Source organism: Hypanus sabinus, assembly GCF_030144855.1.
Source record: "Hypanus sabinus isolate sHypSab1 chromosome X2 unlocalized genomic scaffold, sHypSab1.hap1 SUPER_X2_unloc_1, whole genome shotgun sequence".
Taxonomy (NCBI): domain Eukaryota; kingdom Metazoa; phylum Chordata; class Chondrichthyes; order Myliobatiformes; family Dasyatidae; genus Hypanus; species Hypanus sabinus.
This window is the reverse complement of record NW_026778979.1, coordinates 1,801,618-1,822,259: the sequence shown is the minus strand read 5'-3', so window position 1 is coordinate 1,822,259 and position 20,642 is coordinate 1,801,618. Positions and strand designations below refer to the sequence as shown.

Below are 20,642 nucleotides of genomic sequence, written 5' to 3'. Positions count from 1 at the left end.
GATCAGCTTCATCCTAAAATTAAAAAAAAAATGTTTGTGATACAATTACAGACTTTCAGATTGTTTTCTAGTGCAGTAATGTTGTCTCCTGTTTTGGCTTTGCTGATTGCAATGGGACAATTGCCCTCAAAGTAGCAGAGGTTCAAGTTGATGTCAACATACTGGATTAATTTGCGGGGGCAAGGAAATGATCATCCTGTTAAAGGTGCGCTGGAGGACGGTTGGGGACATCACAAGAAGAGTGTTTTTTTGTTTCGGGTGGCTGTGTTCTTTCCACGCTGGGAATACGGGTGTATTTGATGATGCAATATGTCCCACTGTAGCTTTCTCTGTAACCCCACCTTGTTTTTTCCACTGACTTCAGTTGATTTTAGGTTACACGATCGGTTTCAGTTCTGCCCGAGAGTCTGTTGGTTCATCAGTATATTAATGAAAGTTATTATCATACAGCATCTATTTTTACAGATGAATCAAAAGATAAGTTAACTGGGGATGTTGGTGTGGCTGTTTTTGTGTGACTGAATTGCAGGTAATGATAAAGAAATGACTTATAGCCATTTATCAGCATAGGAAGCAGAATTCTTTCCCAACAGTTTAGGCTTACAGTGGGGGGAGGAAATTGGTCCTTATAATTTGCTCAGAATATATTTCGGTTTTGATGAGTCTTAAACAGGTCATTCTGGCAGTAGGTCAGATTGACTGTTGGAAACTTGTCAAACGGTATTTCATATATAAAGTTTGATTTATATGTCTGCACATTATGGGCCCTGCACATCAGACTGTTGAGGGAAATGATGATGTTGACTGTTTAGCACCATAAGCTGTTAAATATTAAGCTGTGGATATAGACTTGCCACTTAGCAAATTAGAAGCTAAAATTAGGGGCTTATGGCAAGACGTAGGATAATGGACGTAAAGACAGACACCTTTACAGAATACATAAACTTGTTGGGTTTACAGAAGAAGGGCTTAAAACAAGTGAAGGAATGATATTCACATGACAGAAATATCCACACTATGCTTAATTATGCCTTGTAACTAATTGGAAAACTTCATTGTGTCATTTAATAAAAGCTATTAAATTGTGGGACTGACTTTAAATCAATTCACAGTTTGAGCTGGAAAAGGCATGTAATAATTATGTTAAACGTAAGGAAATGACATAAAGGGTAGCAAAGGTGAGTGGGCTGTTGGATTACTGAGATGCTCTTTTTATTTATTTATTATTTTTTTAGAAAATTACAAAGAATATATGTAATGAAAAATTAGTAAGAAAAAGAAAAATAATATTAGTCCTCCTCCCCCTCCCCACCTTAACCCTTATCTAAAGAAAGAAATAAAGAACAAAAAGATTGCCTCGATATTGGAGGATACCCGCATGCTCCATGGAGTTCAAAATAATTTTAATATTTATTCTTACTTTCCCCAATTACATTATAATTTTATCTTCAAAGGACCTATATATTTAATCCTATCTTTTGTAGGTATGGGAGCCAAATTTTGAAAAATATATCATATTCATTTCTTAGATTATATGTAATTTTTTCAAGTGGAATACAACTATATATTTCATTATTCCAATGATCCATAGTTAAATATAACTCAGATTTCCAAGTAATTCTGAGAACTTTTTTAGCTACTGCCAATCAATATTTATAATTTTTTTCTGATACATATTCAATTTAATTTTCGGTATTGTCCCTTCAATATCTCCTAATAAAAATAATATTGGACTATTTGGGAGTTGAACTCCAGTACTTTGTTCCAATAAAAGTCAGATATATCGAAAATGGTTGAATTTTAAAACAAGACCAAGTAGAATGTAAAAAAGTACCAATTTCTTGATTACATCGAAAGCATTGGTCAGACATATTTGAATTTAATCTATTTATTTTCTATGGTGTTATATATAATTGATGTAAAAATTATATTGTATTAATCTAATTTGAACATTTATTGTATTTATCATACTATCAGAACATAATCTTGACCAACTTTTTCCAACAATTTTAACATTCAAATCAGTTTCCCATTTTTGTCTTGATTAATGAATTCCAGATTCAGTCTGTTTTTGAATCAAATTGTACATACAAGATGTAATTTTTTAAATTTTTCCTTTTTGAATTAATATTTCTATTTCACTAAGTTTTGGCATCAACATTGTTTGACCCAGCTTTTCTCGTAATTGTCCTTTAATTGAAAATAAGAGAAAAGAGTGTTGTTTGATATTTTATATTTATTTTTTCATTGATCAAACGACATCAATATACCTCCTTCAAAACAATTACGTATATATTTAATCCCCTTTTGGAACCAATTATGTAAAAGTTTATTATCCATTGTAAAAGGAATAAGCCTATTTTGAATTAAAGTTTATTTTTGCTAATAAAGATTATCTTATCGTCCATATTTACCTTATTCCATAAATCATTCAAGTGTCTTAATATAGGAGATTCTTTTTTTTCCCATATCAATTTGGATTCCCATTTATATGTAAAATCTTCTGGTATGTTTTCTCATATCTTATCTAATTTTATTCTAATCCATGCCGGTTTTTTTTTCATCAAAAAAAGATGCAATAAATCTAAGTTGATTTGCTTTATCATAATTCTTAAAATTTGGAAGTTGTAACCCTCCTAAATCAAATTTACATCTCAATTTTTCCAATGATATTCTTGACATCTTTCCTTTCCAAAGAAATTTCCTTACATATTTATTTAGTTCTTGAAAAAAGTTTGGAATATATATTGCAATCTATGGAATATATTCATTTTTACAGCATTAACTCTACCTATTAATGTTATTGGTAACATCAACCATTTATCAAGATCCTCTTATTTTTTTTTAATAATGGCAAATAATTTTGTTTATATAAATTTTTTACATCATTGTCAACTCTGATACCTGAATATTTTATCCCAATTATTGACCATCGAAATTGAGTTACTAATCGACATTGATTATAATTTCCTTTTGTAAGGGGTAAAATTTCACTTTTATCCCAATTTAATTTATACCCTGATACTTTCCCGTATTCTTCCAATTTAAAAGATAATCTTTGCAAAGATTGTAATGGGTTTGTTAAATAAATCAAAACATCATCAGCAAATAAATTAATCTTATATTCTTCTTGATTAACTCTAAAACTGCCAATATCTGCATCTGTTCTAATTAATTCAGCTAATGGTTCTTTTGCCAATACAAATAAAGCAGGTGATAACGGGCAGCCTTGTCCAGTTGACCTCGTTAAGCAAAATGGTGTTGAAATCTGAGCATTTGTAACTACTTTAGCTTGAGGATTAGTATTTAAGGTTTTAATCCATTGTATAAAAGATTTTCCTAGCTCATATTTTTCCAATACCTGAAACAAAAAATCCCATTCCAATCTATCAAATGCTTTTTCTGCATCCAAAGCAAATGCCACACTCATTTCCTCTCTTTTTTTGTGCCAGATGAATTATACTAAGTAACCAGGTTAGATTATCCATTGATTGTCTGTTTTTAACAAAATCTGTTTGATCCATATGTATTAATTTTGGTAAATATTTAGATATTCTATTAGATACAATTTTTGCTATTATCTTATAATCTGTATTCAACAAAGAAATAGGCCTATATGATGTTGGTTTTAGAGGATCTCTTTTTTTGGCAATACAGTTATGATCGCTGTTAAAAAAGATTGTGGGAGTTTATGCATTCTTTCCACTTGGTATATTAATTCCATAAAGGGAGGAATTAATATATCTTTAAATTTTTTTATAAAATTCTGGAGGAAAACCATCTTCTTCTGGGGATTTGTTACTCTGAAGTGATCCGAAAGCTTCTTCAACCTCCTTTTAATGTAAAGGGCATATCTAATCCTTTCTGTTCTTCCAAATTAAATTTTGGAAGGGTTATTTGTGATAAAAATTTATCCATCTCAGTAATCTTATTTTGTGATTCTGATTGATATAGTTCAGTATAAAAAAAATAAAGTTTCATTAATTTCTAAAGGTTTATCAGCAACCTTATTTACACTTGTTCTAATTGCATTTATTGTTTTTAAAGCCTGTTCTGTTTTCAACTGCCAAGCAAGAATTTTATGTGATCTTTCACCTAATTCGTAATATTTCTGTTTATTTCTCATAATTACTTTTTCTGTACGATATGTCTGGAGTGTATTATATTGTAGTTTTTTATTAACAAGTTGTCTTTGTTTTTCTTCTGTCATATATCTTTGAGATTCTTTTTCTAACTTTATGATATCTTTTCCCAATTTTCCTTCTTAATTTTAGATGTATAACTTATAATCTGACCCCTTAAATATGCTTTCATCGCTTCCTATAATACAATTTTATCCTCAACTGAATGTAAATTTGTATCCAAAAAAAATTGAATCTGTTTTTTCATAAAATCACAAAAATCTTGACGTTTTAATAAAATTGTATTAAATCTCCATCTAAGCTTTATGTCTATTTGAATAAAATGAATAATCTCTTTCTCTTGGATTAATTTTTCTCCATATATCAATCAGGTTTAAATCTTTCATTAATGATAAAGTTAGTTTTATTACTTTTAATTTTGTAACAACTTTATTTGACCTATCCAAAACTGGATCTAAACAAAAATTAAAATCTCCGCCTATTATCATTTGCGTCAGCCAAGTTCAAAAAATCTTCTTGTATGAATTTTGCATCATTTTCATTTGGTGCATAAATGTTCATAAAAGGCCATAATTCTGAAAAAATTTGACAATGTATAATCACATATCTCCCCACAGAAACAATTATTACATTTTGTATTTTAATTGGTAAAGATTTATTAACCGAAATTGCAACTCCTCTCGATTTTGAATTAAATGAAGTTGCTATAACATTTCCAACGCAATCTCTATTTAATTTCTTATGCCTGTGAACTTACTGAACACATCCTTGCCAGAAAAAAAACATCCCAATTCACTCTTCCTAGATCCTTTTCCATTTCCACAAAATTGGCCGATCTCCAGTTTTACCGGAACATTAAGCTGCCAGTTCTGCCCCTAAGCCTCACTAATAGCAGTAATGACGTTATCCCACGTGTCAACCCAAGCCCTAAACTCATCTGTTTTACCGACAATACTCCGTGCATTGAAATAGATGTTCCTGAGAATATGTATATCATCCGCTTTTTTATCATTTCCGTTTATACATGCAGTCCTCTCATGTTCCTTATCCTCCTGCACCTCACTATCTGCTCTGACACTCTGGTTCCCCTCCCTCTGCAAATCTAGATTAAATTCTCCGGAGCAGCACTGGCAAATCTACCCGCAAGAATGTTATTCCCCCCCCCCCTCCCGCCCAGTTCAGGGGCAAACCGTCCCGTCGGAACAGGCCCCACCTTCCCGGGAACAAAGCCCAATTGACCAGAAACATGAAGCCCTCCCTCCTGCACCATCCCCTGAGCCACGTATTTAGCTGCACTCTCCGCACATTTATATTTACAGGGACTTTACTCCTGACGCCGGTCCCGGGACCCGACCCGTTTACAGACCCGGAGCGGAACCGGAGCAGATTCTCAGCCACTGGTTTTCATCCCAGGTCTCGAAGAAAGGATAAAGTTTCCCCGTGAATTTATTCCCAGTGAAGGTGTGGAGATGGGACTTGGTCTCCGCGTTGTAAAATGAAACTGTCCCGGACTCGTAACTGAGATAAACTCCCACCCTCCCGGGGATGGGACCGGCAGCGAGACGGGACTCGGGGGAGGGGCGACCGAACACGTCACAATCCCGATGTAACACGTCATCATCCCGCCTGATGACCCAGAATCCGGTCTCCGGACTCAGACTGACTCGTCCCTCCCTCTCCACAGACTCTGCGGCGACTCCCAGACCCCAGAACCGATTCCCCGTCACCTCCACCTCCCAGTAATGTTTCCCCGATGTGAATCCCTCCGATCCCAGCACACAAGGCCAGTCTGTGAATCTCTTCCCGGTGTCAGGGAGATCCCTCCAGGTCCGGGTCCATCTCACACTCTTCCGATCCTCAGACACCTCGAGCAGCAGATTCGCCGTTTCCTCATCCAGGGTGACAGAGACTGGGGGGAGAAGCAGAGAATTAGAGAGTCCCCGGGGATCGGGGGGAGACTCGGACAGCGCGGTCCCGGGGATCGGGGGAGACTCTGTCCTAAATGGACATCCCTATAGTCGGAGGCTGTGCTCACCGTTCTCGACCCACCCACATCCTCCCAACATCAACTCTCTCCAGACAGGTGTCAGAGAGATCTGGCGAGACCCTTCATCAGGACCTGTGCAGCTTGGATTACCAGCATCTGTAGATTTTCTTGTGTTTGATTTTTAAAGCAGGAGTTATTTTATCATGAGCTGATCCATTTTCCCATTCTCCCATTTAGTTCCACTCTCCCACCCTCTCACCATGACCTTTGATGCCCTGTCTACTCACATACCTATCAATCTCTGTCTTAAATACACACAATGACTTGGCTTCCACTGCCGCAAGAAATACACAGATTCACCACCCTCTGGCTAAAAAAATTTCTTTGCATCTCCGTTCTGAATGGGCGCCCTTCAATCCTTAAGTCATGCTCTCGTACTAGACTCCCCCACCATGGGAAACAACTTTGCCATATCCACTCTGTCCATGCCTTTCAACATTCGAAATGCTTCTGTGAGGTTCCCCCTCATTCTAAACTCCACGGAGTACAGTCCAAGAGCGGTCAAACATTCCTCACATGTTAACACTCTTATTCCAGGAATCATTCTCGTGAATCTTCTCTGAACCCTCTCCAATGTCAGAACATCCTTTCATAAATAAGGAGCCCAAAACTGCACACAGTATTCCAAGTGAGGTCTTACCAGTTCCTTATAGTGCCTCAACATCACATCCCTGCTCTTATTTTCTATTCCTCTAGAAATGAATGCCAATATTGCATTCATCTTCTTCACCACCGACTCAACCTGGAGGTTAACCTTAAGGGTATCCTGCACGAGCACTTCCAAGTACAATTGCATCTCAGAATTTTGAATTCTCTCTCCATTTCAATAATAGTCAGCCCGTTTATTTCTTCTACCAACGTGCATGACCATACACTTTTAAACATTGTATTTCATTTGCCACTTCTTTGACCATTCTCCCAATCTATCCAAGTCTCTCTGCAGACTCTCTGTTTCCTCAGCACTACCGTCCCCTCCACCTATCTTTGTATCATCAGCAAACTTAGCCACAAAGCCATCTATTTCATAATCCAAATTGTTGATATACAATGTAAAAAGAAGTGGCCCCAACATGGAGCCCTGTGGAACACCACTGGTAACTGGCAGACAACCAGAATGGGATCCTTTATTCCCACTCTCTGTTTCCTGCCAATCAGCCAACGCTCTATTCACATATGTAAATTTCCCATAATTCCATGGGCTCTTATCTTGTTTAGCAACTTCATGTGTGGCACCTTGTCAAAAGCCTTCTGAAAATCCAAATACACAACATCCACTGCATCTCCCTTGTCTAGCCTACTTGTAATCTCCTCAAAAGATTTCAATGGGTTTGTCAGGCAGGATTTTCCTTTAAGGCAACCATGCTGAGTTTGGCCTATCTTGTCATATGCGTCCAGGTACTCCGTAACCTCATTCTTGACAATTGACTCCAGAAACTTTACAACCATTTCTCAATCTAACAGGTCTATAATTTACTTTTTGCTTCCTTGCCCCTTTCTTAAATACCAGAGTGGCATTTACAATCTTCCACTCCTCCGGAACCATGCCAGAATCTATTGACTTTTGAAAGATCATTGCTAATGCCTCCGCGATCTCCACAGCTACTTCCTTCAAAACACAAGTGTGCATTCCGTCTGGTCCTGGAGATTTATCTACCCTGAGACTATTCAGCTTCCTGAGTACTTTCTCTGTCGTAATTGTGACTGCGCACACTTCTCTTCCCTGACACCCTTGAGTGTCCGGTATACTGCTGATATCTTCCTCAGTGAGGACTGATGCAAATACTCGTTCAGTTCCTCAGCCATCTCCTTATCTCCCATTACAATTTCTCCAGCATCATTTTCTATCTGTCTAATATCCACTCTCACCCGTTTTTTATTCTTTATATACTTGACAAAGCTTTTAGTATCTTCTTTGATATAATTTGCAAGCTTCCTTTCATAGTTCATCTTTTCCCTCTTAATGGCCTTCTTAGTTTCCTTTTGTAAGCTTTTAAAATCTTCCCAATCCTCTGTCTTCCCACTAATTTTTGCTTCTTTGAATGCCCTCTCCTTTGCTTTTACTTTGGCTTTGACTTCTCTTGTCAGCCACTTTGGCTTTGACTTCTCTTTTTCCATTTGAAAAATTCTTCTTTTTTGGAATATATCTGTCTTGCACATTCCTCACTCCTCACATAAACTCCAGCCACTGCTGCTAGGCCGTCCTTCCCTCTAATGTCCCTTTCAAGTCAAATTTGGCCAGTTCCTCTCTCGTGCCACTGTAATTTCCTTTACTCTACTGCAATACCGACACATCGGATTTCGGCTTCTCTTTCTCAAATTTCACAGTGAACTCAATCATGTTACGATCACTGCCTCCTAACGGTTCCTTCACCTCAATCTCTCTAATCACCTCTGGGTCATTACACAATATCCAATCCAGTATCTCTGATCCCCTAGTGGGCTCAACAACAAGCTGTTCTGAAAAGCCATCTCGTAGACATTCTACAAATTCTCTCTCTTGAGATCCAGTGTCGACCTGATTTTCCCAATCCACTCGCATGTTAAAATCCCCACAATTATCATAACACTGCCCTTCTGGCAAGCCTTTTCTATTTTCTGTTGTAATTTATAATCCACATCACTGCAGCTGTTAGGAGGCCTGTAGATAACTGCCATCAGGGTCCTTTTACCCCGGCGATTTCTTAGCTCAACCCAGAAAGATTCTGCACTTCCGATCCTATGTCACCTCTTTCTAATGATTTAATATCATTTCATACCAATAAAGCCACGCCACCCCCTCTGCCTACCTGCCTATCCTTCCGATACACCGTGTATCCTTGGACGTTTAGCTCTCACAGCCATGCATCCTTTAGCCACGTCTCAGTGATGGCCACAAAATTATACCTGCCAATCTGTAGCTCTACGACAAGATCATCCACCTTATGCCTTATGCTGTGTGTATTTAAGTATAACACCTTAAGTCCAGTATTTGGTCAGTTTTGCTTTGATTGCACTGCAACTCATCCCAGTGGCTGCAAATTTGCCCCATCACCTGCCTGTCCTTCCTGACATCTTTACTGCTCACTATCTTAGATTTATAGATTCCCTCTCCTCCGCTCTATCATTCCGGTTTACCATCCCCCTGCCAAATTAGTTTAAACCCTCCCTAACAGCTCTATTAAACATTCCCGCGATGATATTGATCCCCTTCGGGTTCAGGGGTAACCCGTCCTTTTTGAATAAGTAGTACTTCCCCCAGAAGAGATCCCAATGATCCAAGAATCTGAAGCCCTGCCCCCTGCACCAGTCTCTCAGCCACACATTCATCAGCCTGATCCTACTGTTCTTGCGCTCGCTAGCACGTGGCACAGGTAGCAATCCTGAGGTTACTACCCTGGAGGTCCTGCTTCTCAGCTTCATTCCTAACTCCCGGAAATCTCTCTTCAGGACCTCCTCCCTTTTCCTCTCTATGTCATTGGTACCAACATGTACCAAGACAGCTGGCTGCTCACCCTCTCCCTTCAGAATATTCTGGACCCGATCCGAGACATCCCGTACCCTGGCACCTGGGAGGCAGCACACCATGTGGGTATCTCTGCCAGGCGCACAGAATCTCCTGTCTGTTCCACTGACTATGGAATCCCCTATGACTACCGCATTCCTCTTCTCCCTCCTTCCCTCCTGCACAACAGCGCCAGGCTCAGTGCCAGAGACCCGGTCACCGTAGCCGTCCCCTGTCAGGTCATCCCCCTCAACAGCGTCCAAAACGATATACTTGTTGCTGAGGGGGGCAGCCACAGGGGTGCTCTCCACTATCTGGGCATTTCCCTTCCCTCTCCTGACAGTCACCCAGTTTTCTGACCCCTGTAGCCTAGGGATAACTACCGCCCTGTAGCTCCTGTCTATCACCTCTTCATTTTCTCTAATAAGCAGTAGGTCATCAAGCTGCAGCTCCAGATCCCTAACACAGTCTCCGAGGAGCTGAATCTCGGTTCACCTGGTGCAGATGTGGCTATCAGGGAGGCTGGAGGTCTCCCAGGATTCCCACATCTGACACCCTGAACAAAGCACAGACCCTGCAGACATGCTACCTAATTCTACAGGAATGACACAAAGAAAGATGGGTCTACTCACCCACTTACTTCACCAAGCACACGGACTTTTTAAACGGTTAACTAATGTGCCCTGCTGTTCCCCCGTCCGTCCAGGCCGATTTGCCAAGGGGAGAAAAAGAGTCGGTTCCTCGCTCTCAGCTCTTCCCGTTACCGCCTAAGCCCGTTGAGCCAAAGCCCTACACTCTGCTGCCACCCACTCCGCTGCCCGCTGTATAGGGTGGTCATCTTTTTAAACTCTCCGCGCTGTCCTGTGCAGTCTCGCCGTTCTTGTACACAAAGTTTTTTTTTTACACTGTCTTCCTTCAGAATTTAGCTCCCACGCCGCCCTTCTTGTCCCAATCTAAAAAAACACCTTCAGTCCTGTATTCATCAGCCTATTCCACACTGTCCACATGAACTTAAGCAAGGCCTTTGATGTCGATGATAGACCACACTTGGAGTATTGTCTGCTTTTCCGGTTCCCGAATATGGGGAGGATGTCATTACACTGGACAGGAGGCTTCAGGAGGATGTTACCAGGACTGGGGGCTTGGGTTAAAATCAGAGAGTGGGTAAGCTTGGGCTATTCAGCTGTAGTGTAGGATGTTCAGGTATGACCCCTTATCAAGGTAAATAATTCTAAGGAGCTTAAATAACGTTCTTTTTCCAAGAAATGGGAGTACAGAACCAGAGGCCTCAGATGGAAAGTGAGATGGGAAATCGGGTAACATTCTCAGAGAGAGGGAGGTTGTTGAACGGAATTTGCCCTCAGACGCTGTAGAAACAGGTAAAAAATAACATATTTTAAAATAAATACACAGATGGGGAATGGTTAGAGGGATGGGGGGGGGGCAAACACACAAATGGGCCATGCTCAAGAAGACATCTTAGTCTTGCAGATTCATGAAGTGGGCCGTGAGTTCAACATCCATCAAACCCTCCCAGATCATCCTCCTGAGGAATCTCACCCTGGAGTCTGTCTGTGAAGTGTTGATGTGACGTCACGTCAGAGGGCAGCTCAGTGACACAGAACAGACAGACTGGGTAAGGACGGCAGATTTCAATCCTAAATGGGAATTTGTGCCTATAACTGTGGCCGTGTGTCACACTCTAATAGTATATCTGTGTGTGTGTGTGTGTGTGTGTGTGTGTGTGTGTGTGTGTGTGTGTGTGTGTTGATTGTGGTAAATATCCGTGTGGTGTGTATACACATTGAAGGATAGTGTGCACATTGAAGAATTTGTATGTTACAGTGTGTCATCACATGTCTGGTGTGTGTTGACAATGTGTCACACGTGATTGAGTTGTTTAAATGAATAAATTACTGTCTCTGAAGAGACTGGTTTCCAGGTTACTGAGGGAAATAACAATGTACATTGCTGAGGCTCTGACTACAATCTGCCAGTCCTTCCTGTGTATGTGTGTGAGGGAGCTTTGCCAGGCCGGTTATGCTGTGTGTGCTTCTCCCGAGATGAAATCTTGACCCATGTCAATGCTTGTTGGTGTGTCCGAGCTGATTCTCACAATGCTTCAATGAAGTGGTCTGATCACCATAAAACATAGGAGCAGAATTAGGCCATTTTCCTATCGAGTCTGCTCCGCCATTCAATAATTGATGATCCTTTTTTTCCCTCCTCAGCCCCACTACCTGGTCTTCTCCCCGTAACCTTTGATGCTGTGTCCAATCTAGAACCTATCAAGCTCTGCCTTAAATACACCCAACAGGTTCCACAAATTCACTAGCTGCTGGCACAAATTTCTCCGCATGTTTTAAATAGATTCCCCCTCTGTCTTGAGGCTGTGCCCTCTTGTCCTAAACTCCACCACCATGGGAAACATCCCTTCCACATCTACTCTGTCTGAGACTTTCAACATTCGAAAGGTTTCTAGGAATTTCAACATTTGAAAGGTTTCAATGAGATTCCCCCTCATCTTTCTAAATTCCAGCGAGTGCAGACACAGAGCTATCAAACGTTCCTCGTATGATAACCCTTTCATTCCTGGAATCATCCTTATGAAATGAACCTTCTGCAATGCCAGCACATCTTTTCTTAGACGAGGAGCCCAAAATTGTTCACAATACTCAAGGTGAGTCTTCACCAGTGCCTTATAAATCCTCAGCATCACATCCCTGCTCTTGAAATGAATGCTACCTAAACCCCTTGGACTGAATGCTAACATTGGATTTGCCTTCCTCACCAGTGACTCTACCTTCAAGTTAACCTTTAGGGAGTTCTGCAGAATGACTGCTGAATCCAATTTCGGCTCAGATTTTTTGATTTTCTCCCCATTTGAAAAAAAAATCTGCACATTATTTCTACGACCAAAGTGCAGGACCATGTATTTTCCAACATTGTATATAATTTGCCAATTTCTTTCCCATTCTCCTCATCCAAGTCCTTGTCCAGCCTAACTGTTTCCTCAACACTACCGGCCCCTCCGCCAATCTTCGTATCATCTGCAAAGCCTGGAAACAAAGCCATTTACTCTAGGACAAGAGGGTATGACTTCATGATTGAAGGACGTCCTTTTAGAACTGAGATGCGGAGAAATTACTTTAGTCAGTGTGTGTGGAGAATCTGTGGAATTTGTTGCGACATGTGGCTGTGGAGGCCAAGGCATATTTAAGGCAGAGATGTACCGGTTCTCATTTAGCCAGGGCATCAAATGGTATGGGGTGAAAGCAGGGGAGTGGGGATGTCCGGAAGAATTGGGTCTTCCCATGACTGAATATTGGAGCAAACTCAATGGGCCGAATGGCCTATTTCTGCTCCTATATCTTATTTTCTATTCCATCAGCTAAATCTTGATATACAGCATAAAATGAAGGTGTCCTAACATCTGTGTCCCTGAGGAACACGAGTCACTGGCAGCCAACCAGGAAAGGTTCCGTTTACTCCCATTCGCTGTTTCCTACCAATCAGCCAATGTTCTAACCATGCCTGTAACTTTTCTGTAATACCATGGCCTCTTAACCTGGTTACCACCTTCATGCGTGGCACTTTGTCAAAGGCCTTCCGAGATTCCAAGTATACAACATCCACTGCATCCCCTTTATCGATCCTGCTTGTAATCTCCTCAAAGAATCCCAACAGGTTTGTCAGGCAGAATATTCCCTAACGAAGCCATGCTGACTTGTCCTATCTTGTCCAGTGTCACCAAGTATTCCATAGCCTCATACTTAACAACTGACTCCAATTTCTTCCCAACCACAGAGGTGAGGCAAACTGGTCAATAATTTCCTTTCTGCTGCCTTCCTCCTTACTTAAAGAGTCAAGTGACATTTGCCATTTTCCAGTCCTCTGGCACCATGCCAGGGTCCAGTGATTTTGAAAGATCATTTGGAATGCCTCCATAATTTCTACTGCGACCTCTTTCAGAACACTGGGGTGCAGTTCATCTGGTCTGGGTGACTTATGTATCTTTGGGGCTTTCAGCTTTTTGAGCAGCTTGTCCCTTGTAACAGTAACTGCACTCACTTCTCTTCCCTCGCACTCTTCAACACCGGGCACAGTGCTGGTGTCTTCCACGGTGAATACTGGTGCAAAATATTTGGCTTATCTGCCATCTCTTTATCCTCTGTTATTATGCATCCAGCCTCATTTTCTAGCTGTCCTATATCCACTCTCATCTCTGTTTTATTTTTTTTACAATACTTGAAAAATAATTTGATATTGTTTGCTATCTTGTTTTCCAAAGATAGGTGTGTAAAAAGGGCCAGAAGGATCATTGGATACCAGAGTCACCCCAACCACAACCTGTACCAGTTGCTACCATCCGGGATACGGTACCGCAGCATAAAAGCCGGGAGCAACAGGCTCCGGGACAGCTTCTTCAACCAGGCCAGTTCAATTCAAATCAATTTCTTGTTTATTTTTTCCCACCTTTTAGTTCCTCTCTGTAGATATTTAAAAGCTTCCCAATCCTCTCTCTTCCGAATAATTTTTGTTTAGTTGTATGCCCTCTCCTTTGCCTTTACATTAACTTGTCAGCCATGGTTGTACTATTTCGCCATTTGAGTATTTATTTATTTTTGGAGTACATCTATCCTCATTTTCCCAGAAACTGACACCATTTCTGCTCTGCTCTCATCCCTGGCAGCATCTCCTTCCAATTTGCTTTGGCCAACTCCTCTCTCAGACCACTGTAATTTCTTTTACTCCTCTGAAATACTACAAAGTCAGACTTTACTGTCTCCTTATCAGATTTCAAGTTGAACTCAGTCATGTTGTGAGCTCTGCCTCCTAAGGTTTCTTTTAACTACTCACCTCTGGTTCAATACATAACACCCAATCCAGTAGAGCTGTTCCCCGAGTAGGCTCAACGACAAACTGCTCTAGAAAGCCATCACATTGCATTCAACAAACTCACTCTCTTGAAATCCTTTACCAACCTGATTTCCCCAATTGACCTGCATGTTGAAATCTCCCATGATTATCATAACATTGTCCTTTTCATCAGCCTTTTCTATTTCCAGTTGTAATCTGTGGGCCTCAACCCACTGACTGTTGGGAGGCCTGTATATGACTGGTGTCTGTGTCATTTTTACTTTTGCAATTCCTTACCTCAACCCACAAGATTCAACATCTTCCAATCCTATGTCACATCTAGCTGCTGATTTGCCAGCAGAGCCACACCACCCCCTCACCCGACCTTCCTACACCACCGATACATTGTGTAACCTTGGACATTCAGATCCCAACTACAACCATGATTCTGTAATGGCCACAATATCACACCTGACAATCGGTAATAGTGCAACAAGATCATCCACCTTATTTCTCATACTCCATGCATTGAGATATAACACTTTGTGTACTGTATCTGCTACCCTTTTTAAATCTGCATCTCTAATGCACTGACACTCACCCTGCTGGCTGACATTTTGTCCTCGCATCTGTCCGCCATATCTGACAGTCTGACTGCACGCTATCTTTGCATTTTACCATCAGTCCTATCCCTTCACTCCAGTTCCCGACCTCCCCCCCAACAAATTACTTCAGACCCTCCCCAACAGCTCTATCAAACCTCTCTGTGAGAATATTGTTCTCCCTCGGGTCGAGGTGCGACCTATCCCTTTTGAGCAGTTCGTTCCTCCACCAGAACAGATCCCGATGATCCAAGAACCTGAATCCCTGTCCCCAGCACCATCTTCTCAGCCATGTTTATCTGTCAGATTATCCTGTTTCTACCCTCACCAGCACGTGGCACAGGCAGCAATCCAGAAATTACAACACTGGGGGTACTGCTTCTGAGCTTTCTACCAAGCTCTCCAAATTCTATTTTCAGGACCTCTTTGCTTTTACTTCCAATGTCATTGTCATAAATTTACCAAGATATCTGGCTCTTTGGCCTCCCTCTCTAAAATGCTGCGGACACGATTCGAGGCATCCCTGACCCTGGCACCCAGGAGGCAACATACCATTCGGGTGTCCCGTTCACATCAATAGATTCTCCTGTCTGTTCCCCTGGTGATTCAGTCCCCGATCACGACCACTCCCCTCTTCGGCCTCTAACAACAGTGAGAGTTGCTGATCCGGAAGGGGGAAGACCTGTGTCAGTCAGGGTCTGCACTCACAGGGCACATGAAGGACTTGTGTATTTTCCTGACAATCCCGGTCACCACACTGATACTCATTTTTATTCCCTACAATATTATTGTCAGTATTAAATTCCCAGTTCCTCTGGTTAGATCCAAACTTATGTACTGGTGTGTTAGTGCATTCGCCTGGGATTGGAACACAGTGGTTCATCTGCCAGTCCCGTGTATTGGTTGTATTGTGACCCTGTGCTGGTGTGTCCAGGGGTCTGACATCTCCAGCTGACCATGTGACAGTGATGCCTCCCAGTCAGTGGGGTTGATGTGGAATAAACTTCAGTTCCCCTGCACCCCAGTATTATAGACAATCTTTGCCTCAAATTGGAAGTAAATTGATCTTCATAAACAAGGAGAAATGAATCTTTGTAAGTTTTACCTCGATTAATAGCATCAAGCATTTCTCTCAGCACTGTGTTCAACAAATAGAGGTGATCGAATTTTTCAACCGGTAGGGTCTCATCTGTCACTGACAATTCCTGGACATCGTCATTAATCCTGTAAATATTAAACTGCTGGTTATAAATTGCTATTCTGAACTATTTTCAAATCCATTCAGGGTTTCAGTAAAGAGCCTGTCCTACCTTCTGTTCCGACGAGCTTCCTCCTGAAATAAATAAAACACAAATCTGATTAGACTTGGACTTACTGTCCACATCCTGAATTTCATCCAAATCATTACAAGGTGTTGAAAATTCCCACTCCCACAATCACTCAGACACACGGACAATACAGAACCATGGGGTAAATGACAGGGAAAGTTTATGAATGTCAGACCATTACTGAGAGGAAGAAACTTACAGGGAGGACAGGACAGGCTGTGCATTATCATCTGGATATGACGTCAGTGTGATAGGATGGAGGAATTTAAGATCAGTGATGTATGTGATTGTGTGCGGTGGAGGAAGTACCTCTATTTATGGGGAGACTCGTGGGGAGATGTAATTCCAGATGGATTTTAACAAATTCCACAAGAAATTTAGTGAGGAGGATGTGAAACTCGCTGTCACAGGAGTGGATGAAATGGAACAGCAGAGACTGACTGTAATGGGGAGGCTGGATAAACAGTTGAGGGACTAGGGAGTTCGGGGCACTGTTGCTGGGTGTGGTGAGTAGGTGGCAGGGGGCTTGTGAAGCAGGGATACTGATAGAAGATGGACCTAATGGCCTGTTTATGATAGAGAATGGGATATAATCCCATGTGAAATGTATCCAAAAAATAAAGAGACAGTGAAAGTTTCCATAATCTGACGGAAACCGGATACAGGAGATAAGTCTGATGTGTGGGTCAAATTCTTTGTTCTCACTGAGACCCTCACACCAACTGCATCAGACACACTCACAGCCTGTGACTGGAACCGGGTGTTAATGGGAGTTTTGGAGGATATTTAATGCGGTAATTAAGGAAACAGTCAGCAGCTCTGTGTTATGATCGGAGTAAATAATTTCAGAGAGATTTGCATTCTGTCCTGGGATGTACAGAAGTTGTGGAAGTCTAGTTTTGGGACAATAGACAATAGGTGCAGGAGTAGGCCATTCGGCCCTTCTAGCCAGCACGGCCATTCACTGTGATCATGGTTGATCATACACAATCAGTACCTCGTACCTGCCCTCTCCCCATATCCCTTGACCCCGCTATCTATAAGAGCTCTATCTAACTCTCTCTTGAAAGCATCCAGAGACTTGGCCTCCACTGCCTTCTGGGGCAGAGTATTCCACGTATCCACCACTCTCTGCGTGAAAAAGTTTTTCTGCATCACTGTTCTAAATGGGCTACCCCTTATTCTTAAACTGTGGCCTCTAGTTCTGGACTCACCCATCAGCGGGAACATGCTTCCTGCCTCCAGCGTGTCCAATCCCTTAATAATCTTATTATTATGGGACAACAACAACCCTGAATAGTTGTATCAGTTGTCTGGTGAGAAACAGTTTGCTGCCATTTGTAAATGCTGTGTGTAGGAGCAACACGTCTGTTTTCTGTCTGCATTGTATTCTGTGTTACGTGTTTATTATAGTAACTCGTCACGTGAGTGGGGACGTGGTAAAAGCGAAGGGAAAAGGTTACGTATTCATACTTTGTTCTTCACAGTTTTGAGGGGAGGATGGGCGGATGTCATTCTGTTCTTGACCGCTGTGTTGCAGCTTACTTTACAATGAATTACCCTGAAGCTTCATCGCTTCAAGATTGTATTTTACTAATGAAGGACTGAAAGCGTATCTTGGACATTTTGAAATGTCATTATTGGAGTGATGGGAGGGCGCATCATGCAGGTATAACAACTTGTGTGAGGTTGCCAGCAGCGGCAATTGATTTGTTAGAATTGGCCGCTGTGCTGTGTTTATTTCAAATATACCACTGTTCATTCAGTGCCCTTTGACAGAAACAAATTGAAATATAATCCCTCACCTTGAGAAATATCACACCATCTTTCTGATCCATCTGTTCCTTTAACTTAGTGATTTCCTCCTGAATACTCCTTATATTCTCCTGAATCTCCCGAAGATTTTTCTCCATTTGGTTGAGAATCCTCTTCTCTTCTTCCCTGAGATCCCTGAGTAAGCTCTGCTCTTTCTCAGTGATAATCTGGCGCAGTTCAGCAAACTGGGATGTGACGTGGGACTGAAGGCTGTGTGACTGTTCCTGTCGAATGAAAGGTGAAGATTAATATACTGCATTACTGTGCTCTGTTTCCTTTTGTCGTTCAGTTCGGTCTATTAGAGTCCATGCTACTTCTGAGTGCATTCCCGTCAACACCATTCCCTCACGTTTTCCTGAAACCTATTCTCACTTATTGACCCATAAACTCCCATCTGATTCACACACACCCTCCCCACCTTCACAGGGTTAACGGTAATTAGCCATTCATCCAGCATGTCCTTGGGATGTGTTGGAGTCTCTCGTGGTCACAGGGGGAGCATGCAAACTCCACACAGACAGCAGCAGAGGTCAGGATCGAACCCAGGTCACTGGAGCTGCGATACTCGGCTATTCTGCATTAAAGGGAGCAAAACTCGACAGTAAAATCAGAAATTCCGCTCAGGAAGCCTCACCTGAACTCCGGAAATCTTCTCTTTCTGTTGCTGCTCCTTTTCCTTGAAGTCTGATTTCTTTTTTGTGAGAGAGTCTAAGGAAGATTTTAGCTGATCCTGGTAGTCAGAGAGTGAAGGAAATAGAAACAAAGATGCATCAAAAGAAACAGGTGATCAAACCCGATTATCACACAAAATGCGGGAGGAACTCAGTGAGTCAGGCAGCATCTATTCAGGGGAAATAAACAGTCGGTGTTTCGGGATGAGACCCTTCATTAGGACTGGGAAGGAATGGACAGAAGCCAGAATAAAAAGATTGGGGATGAGAACCAGCTGACAGGTGACGGGTGAGACAACGTGAGGGGGGACGTGGGGGAGGGTGATGAAGTGAGAAGCTGAGAGTGGACAGGTGGAAGAGGTAACGGGCTGGAGAAGTAGGAATCTAATTCGAGAGGACAATCGACCATGGAAGAAACGGGAGGAACTGGGCTGTTTGCGGCCCTGAATGGTGACGAGGGAGGAGGTTAGGAGTCAGGTGTAGCACTTATCCCGCTTGCAGGTGTCGGTGCCAGGAGGGAGATCAGTGGGGAGGAGCGAGTGGATCAGGGCGATACAGTACGGGGAGCGATCCGAATAGAGAGCGGAGAGTTCCGGGGTGCGGAGGTGGGCTGTTGGACGGAGAGATGCTAGAATCCCGTTGGAGAAGGCGGAAGTTGCAGAGAATCACGTGTTAGTTATAGAGGCTCGTGTGATGGTATGTAGGACAAAGGAAATATTTTAAGTATTGAACTAACGTTAGTTTTTACCATATAGTTTTTAACAGCTTCTTTAATCGGCCTGAAGCGGTGCTCTCTGTGTTCCTCCGCCACTGCACAGATCATACAGATCAGTGTCTTGTCCGTTTCGCAAAACAGCTTCAATTCTTCCTCATGTTCCTCGCAGTGACGTTTACTTTCCTTCCCTTTCGGATTCAGGTTTAGATTTCGAAATTTTTCAGCCAGATTTGCTAAGGCCCGACTGGCCCTGAGGGTGCGGTCAGCAAACTCCTCTCTACATTCCGGGCAGGAGTTTCTCTCCTCCCTTTCCCAACACCGTGTGATACAAGAGCGACAGAAGTTGTGTCCGCACTCCAGTGACACCGGATCGGTGAAGAAATCCAGACAGACGGGACAAATTACCTCCTCGCTCAAACTGTCGGTCTCTCCTTTCGAAGCCATGTTAACTCCAGCACTTCCTGATTCAGAATGCTTTCACTTTCGGGGAGTTGCTGATCCCCTGCAGTACCGCGATTGTCCACTACGCGCGCTGCAGACTCGGGGAATCACACAACACACACACAATGCTGGTGGAACACAGCAGGCCAGGCAGCATCTGTAGGGAGAAGCACTGTCGACGTTTCGGGCCGAGACCCTTCATCAGGACAGCAGTAATCGTGTAAAATCCCAGTGCGACAAAAACGTCAGCTGAATCTCAAAAGGCCCCATCCCTGCGGTCGGAAGGACCTTCCCCTGGAAGACGATTGAAGTCCTGCGCTGAAAGGAGAAGCCATGTGCATCCCTGGGGTGGTTCACTACTACAATAACATTGAGGCTTCCTCAGCCAACCCGGTCTCTCCCTGTCCAGTGCAGAGGATCCCTGTAGTTCCAATGGTGTCCCTGTAGTCTGGAATGTGTCAGTCGGCAGTATTCCTGGACAACAGCGGTTCTCAAACGTTTTTTAATGCCAAAGACCAATACCAGTAACAGGAACCGTGA

At 42.3% G+C, this 20,642-nt stretch overlaps 1 protein-coding gene across 2 annotated transcripts; it reads right to left on the bottom strand.

Annotated features, from left to right (window-relative positions):
- Positions 1-1,339: 1,339 nt before the first annotated feature.
- On the bottom strand, positions 1,340-20,251 carry LOC132385686 (zinc-binding protein A33-like). Of its 2 annotated transcripts, XM_059957891.1 has the most exons (7): positions 19,695-20,250; positions 18,910-19,005; positions 18,266-18,499; positions 16,443-16,465; positions 16,238-16,356; positions 5,876-6,051; positions 1,340-4,717 (listed from the first exon to the last, which is right to left on the bottom strand). In XM_059957891.1, exons 1-7 carry the CDS (start codon positions 20,103-20,105, stop codon positions 4,700-4,702), a joined length of 1,077 nt encoding a protein of 358 aa, XP_059813874.1. In that variant the 5' UTR covers positions 20,106-20,250; the 3' UTR covers positions 1,340-4,699. The 2 variants fall into 2 exon arrangements, with proteins under 2 accessions (XP_059813874.1, XP_059813873.1); XM_059957890.1 differs by lacking the exon at positions 1,340-4,717 and having other exon boundaries at positions 5,332-6,051; positions 19,695-20,251.
- Between the last annotated feature and the right edge of the window lie 391 nt (positions 20,252-20,642).

Excerpts from the sequence above, each read along its gene's own strand:
- LOC132385686 (XM_059957890.1), bottom strand. The coding sequence starts at position 20,105 with ATGGCTTCGAAAGGAGAGACCGACAGTTTGAGCGAGGAGGTAATTTGT. Across the intron at positions 19,006-19,694 it reads AAGCTGTTAAAAACTATATG|GATCAGCTAAAATCTTCCTT; the intron begins GTAAAAACTAAC and ends TCTGACTACCAG. Across the intron at positions 6,052-16,237 it reads GCTTGATGCTATTAATCGAG|TCTCTGTCACCCTGGATGAG; the intron begins GTAAAACTTACA and ends TTCTCCCCCCAG.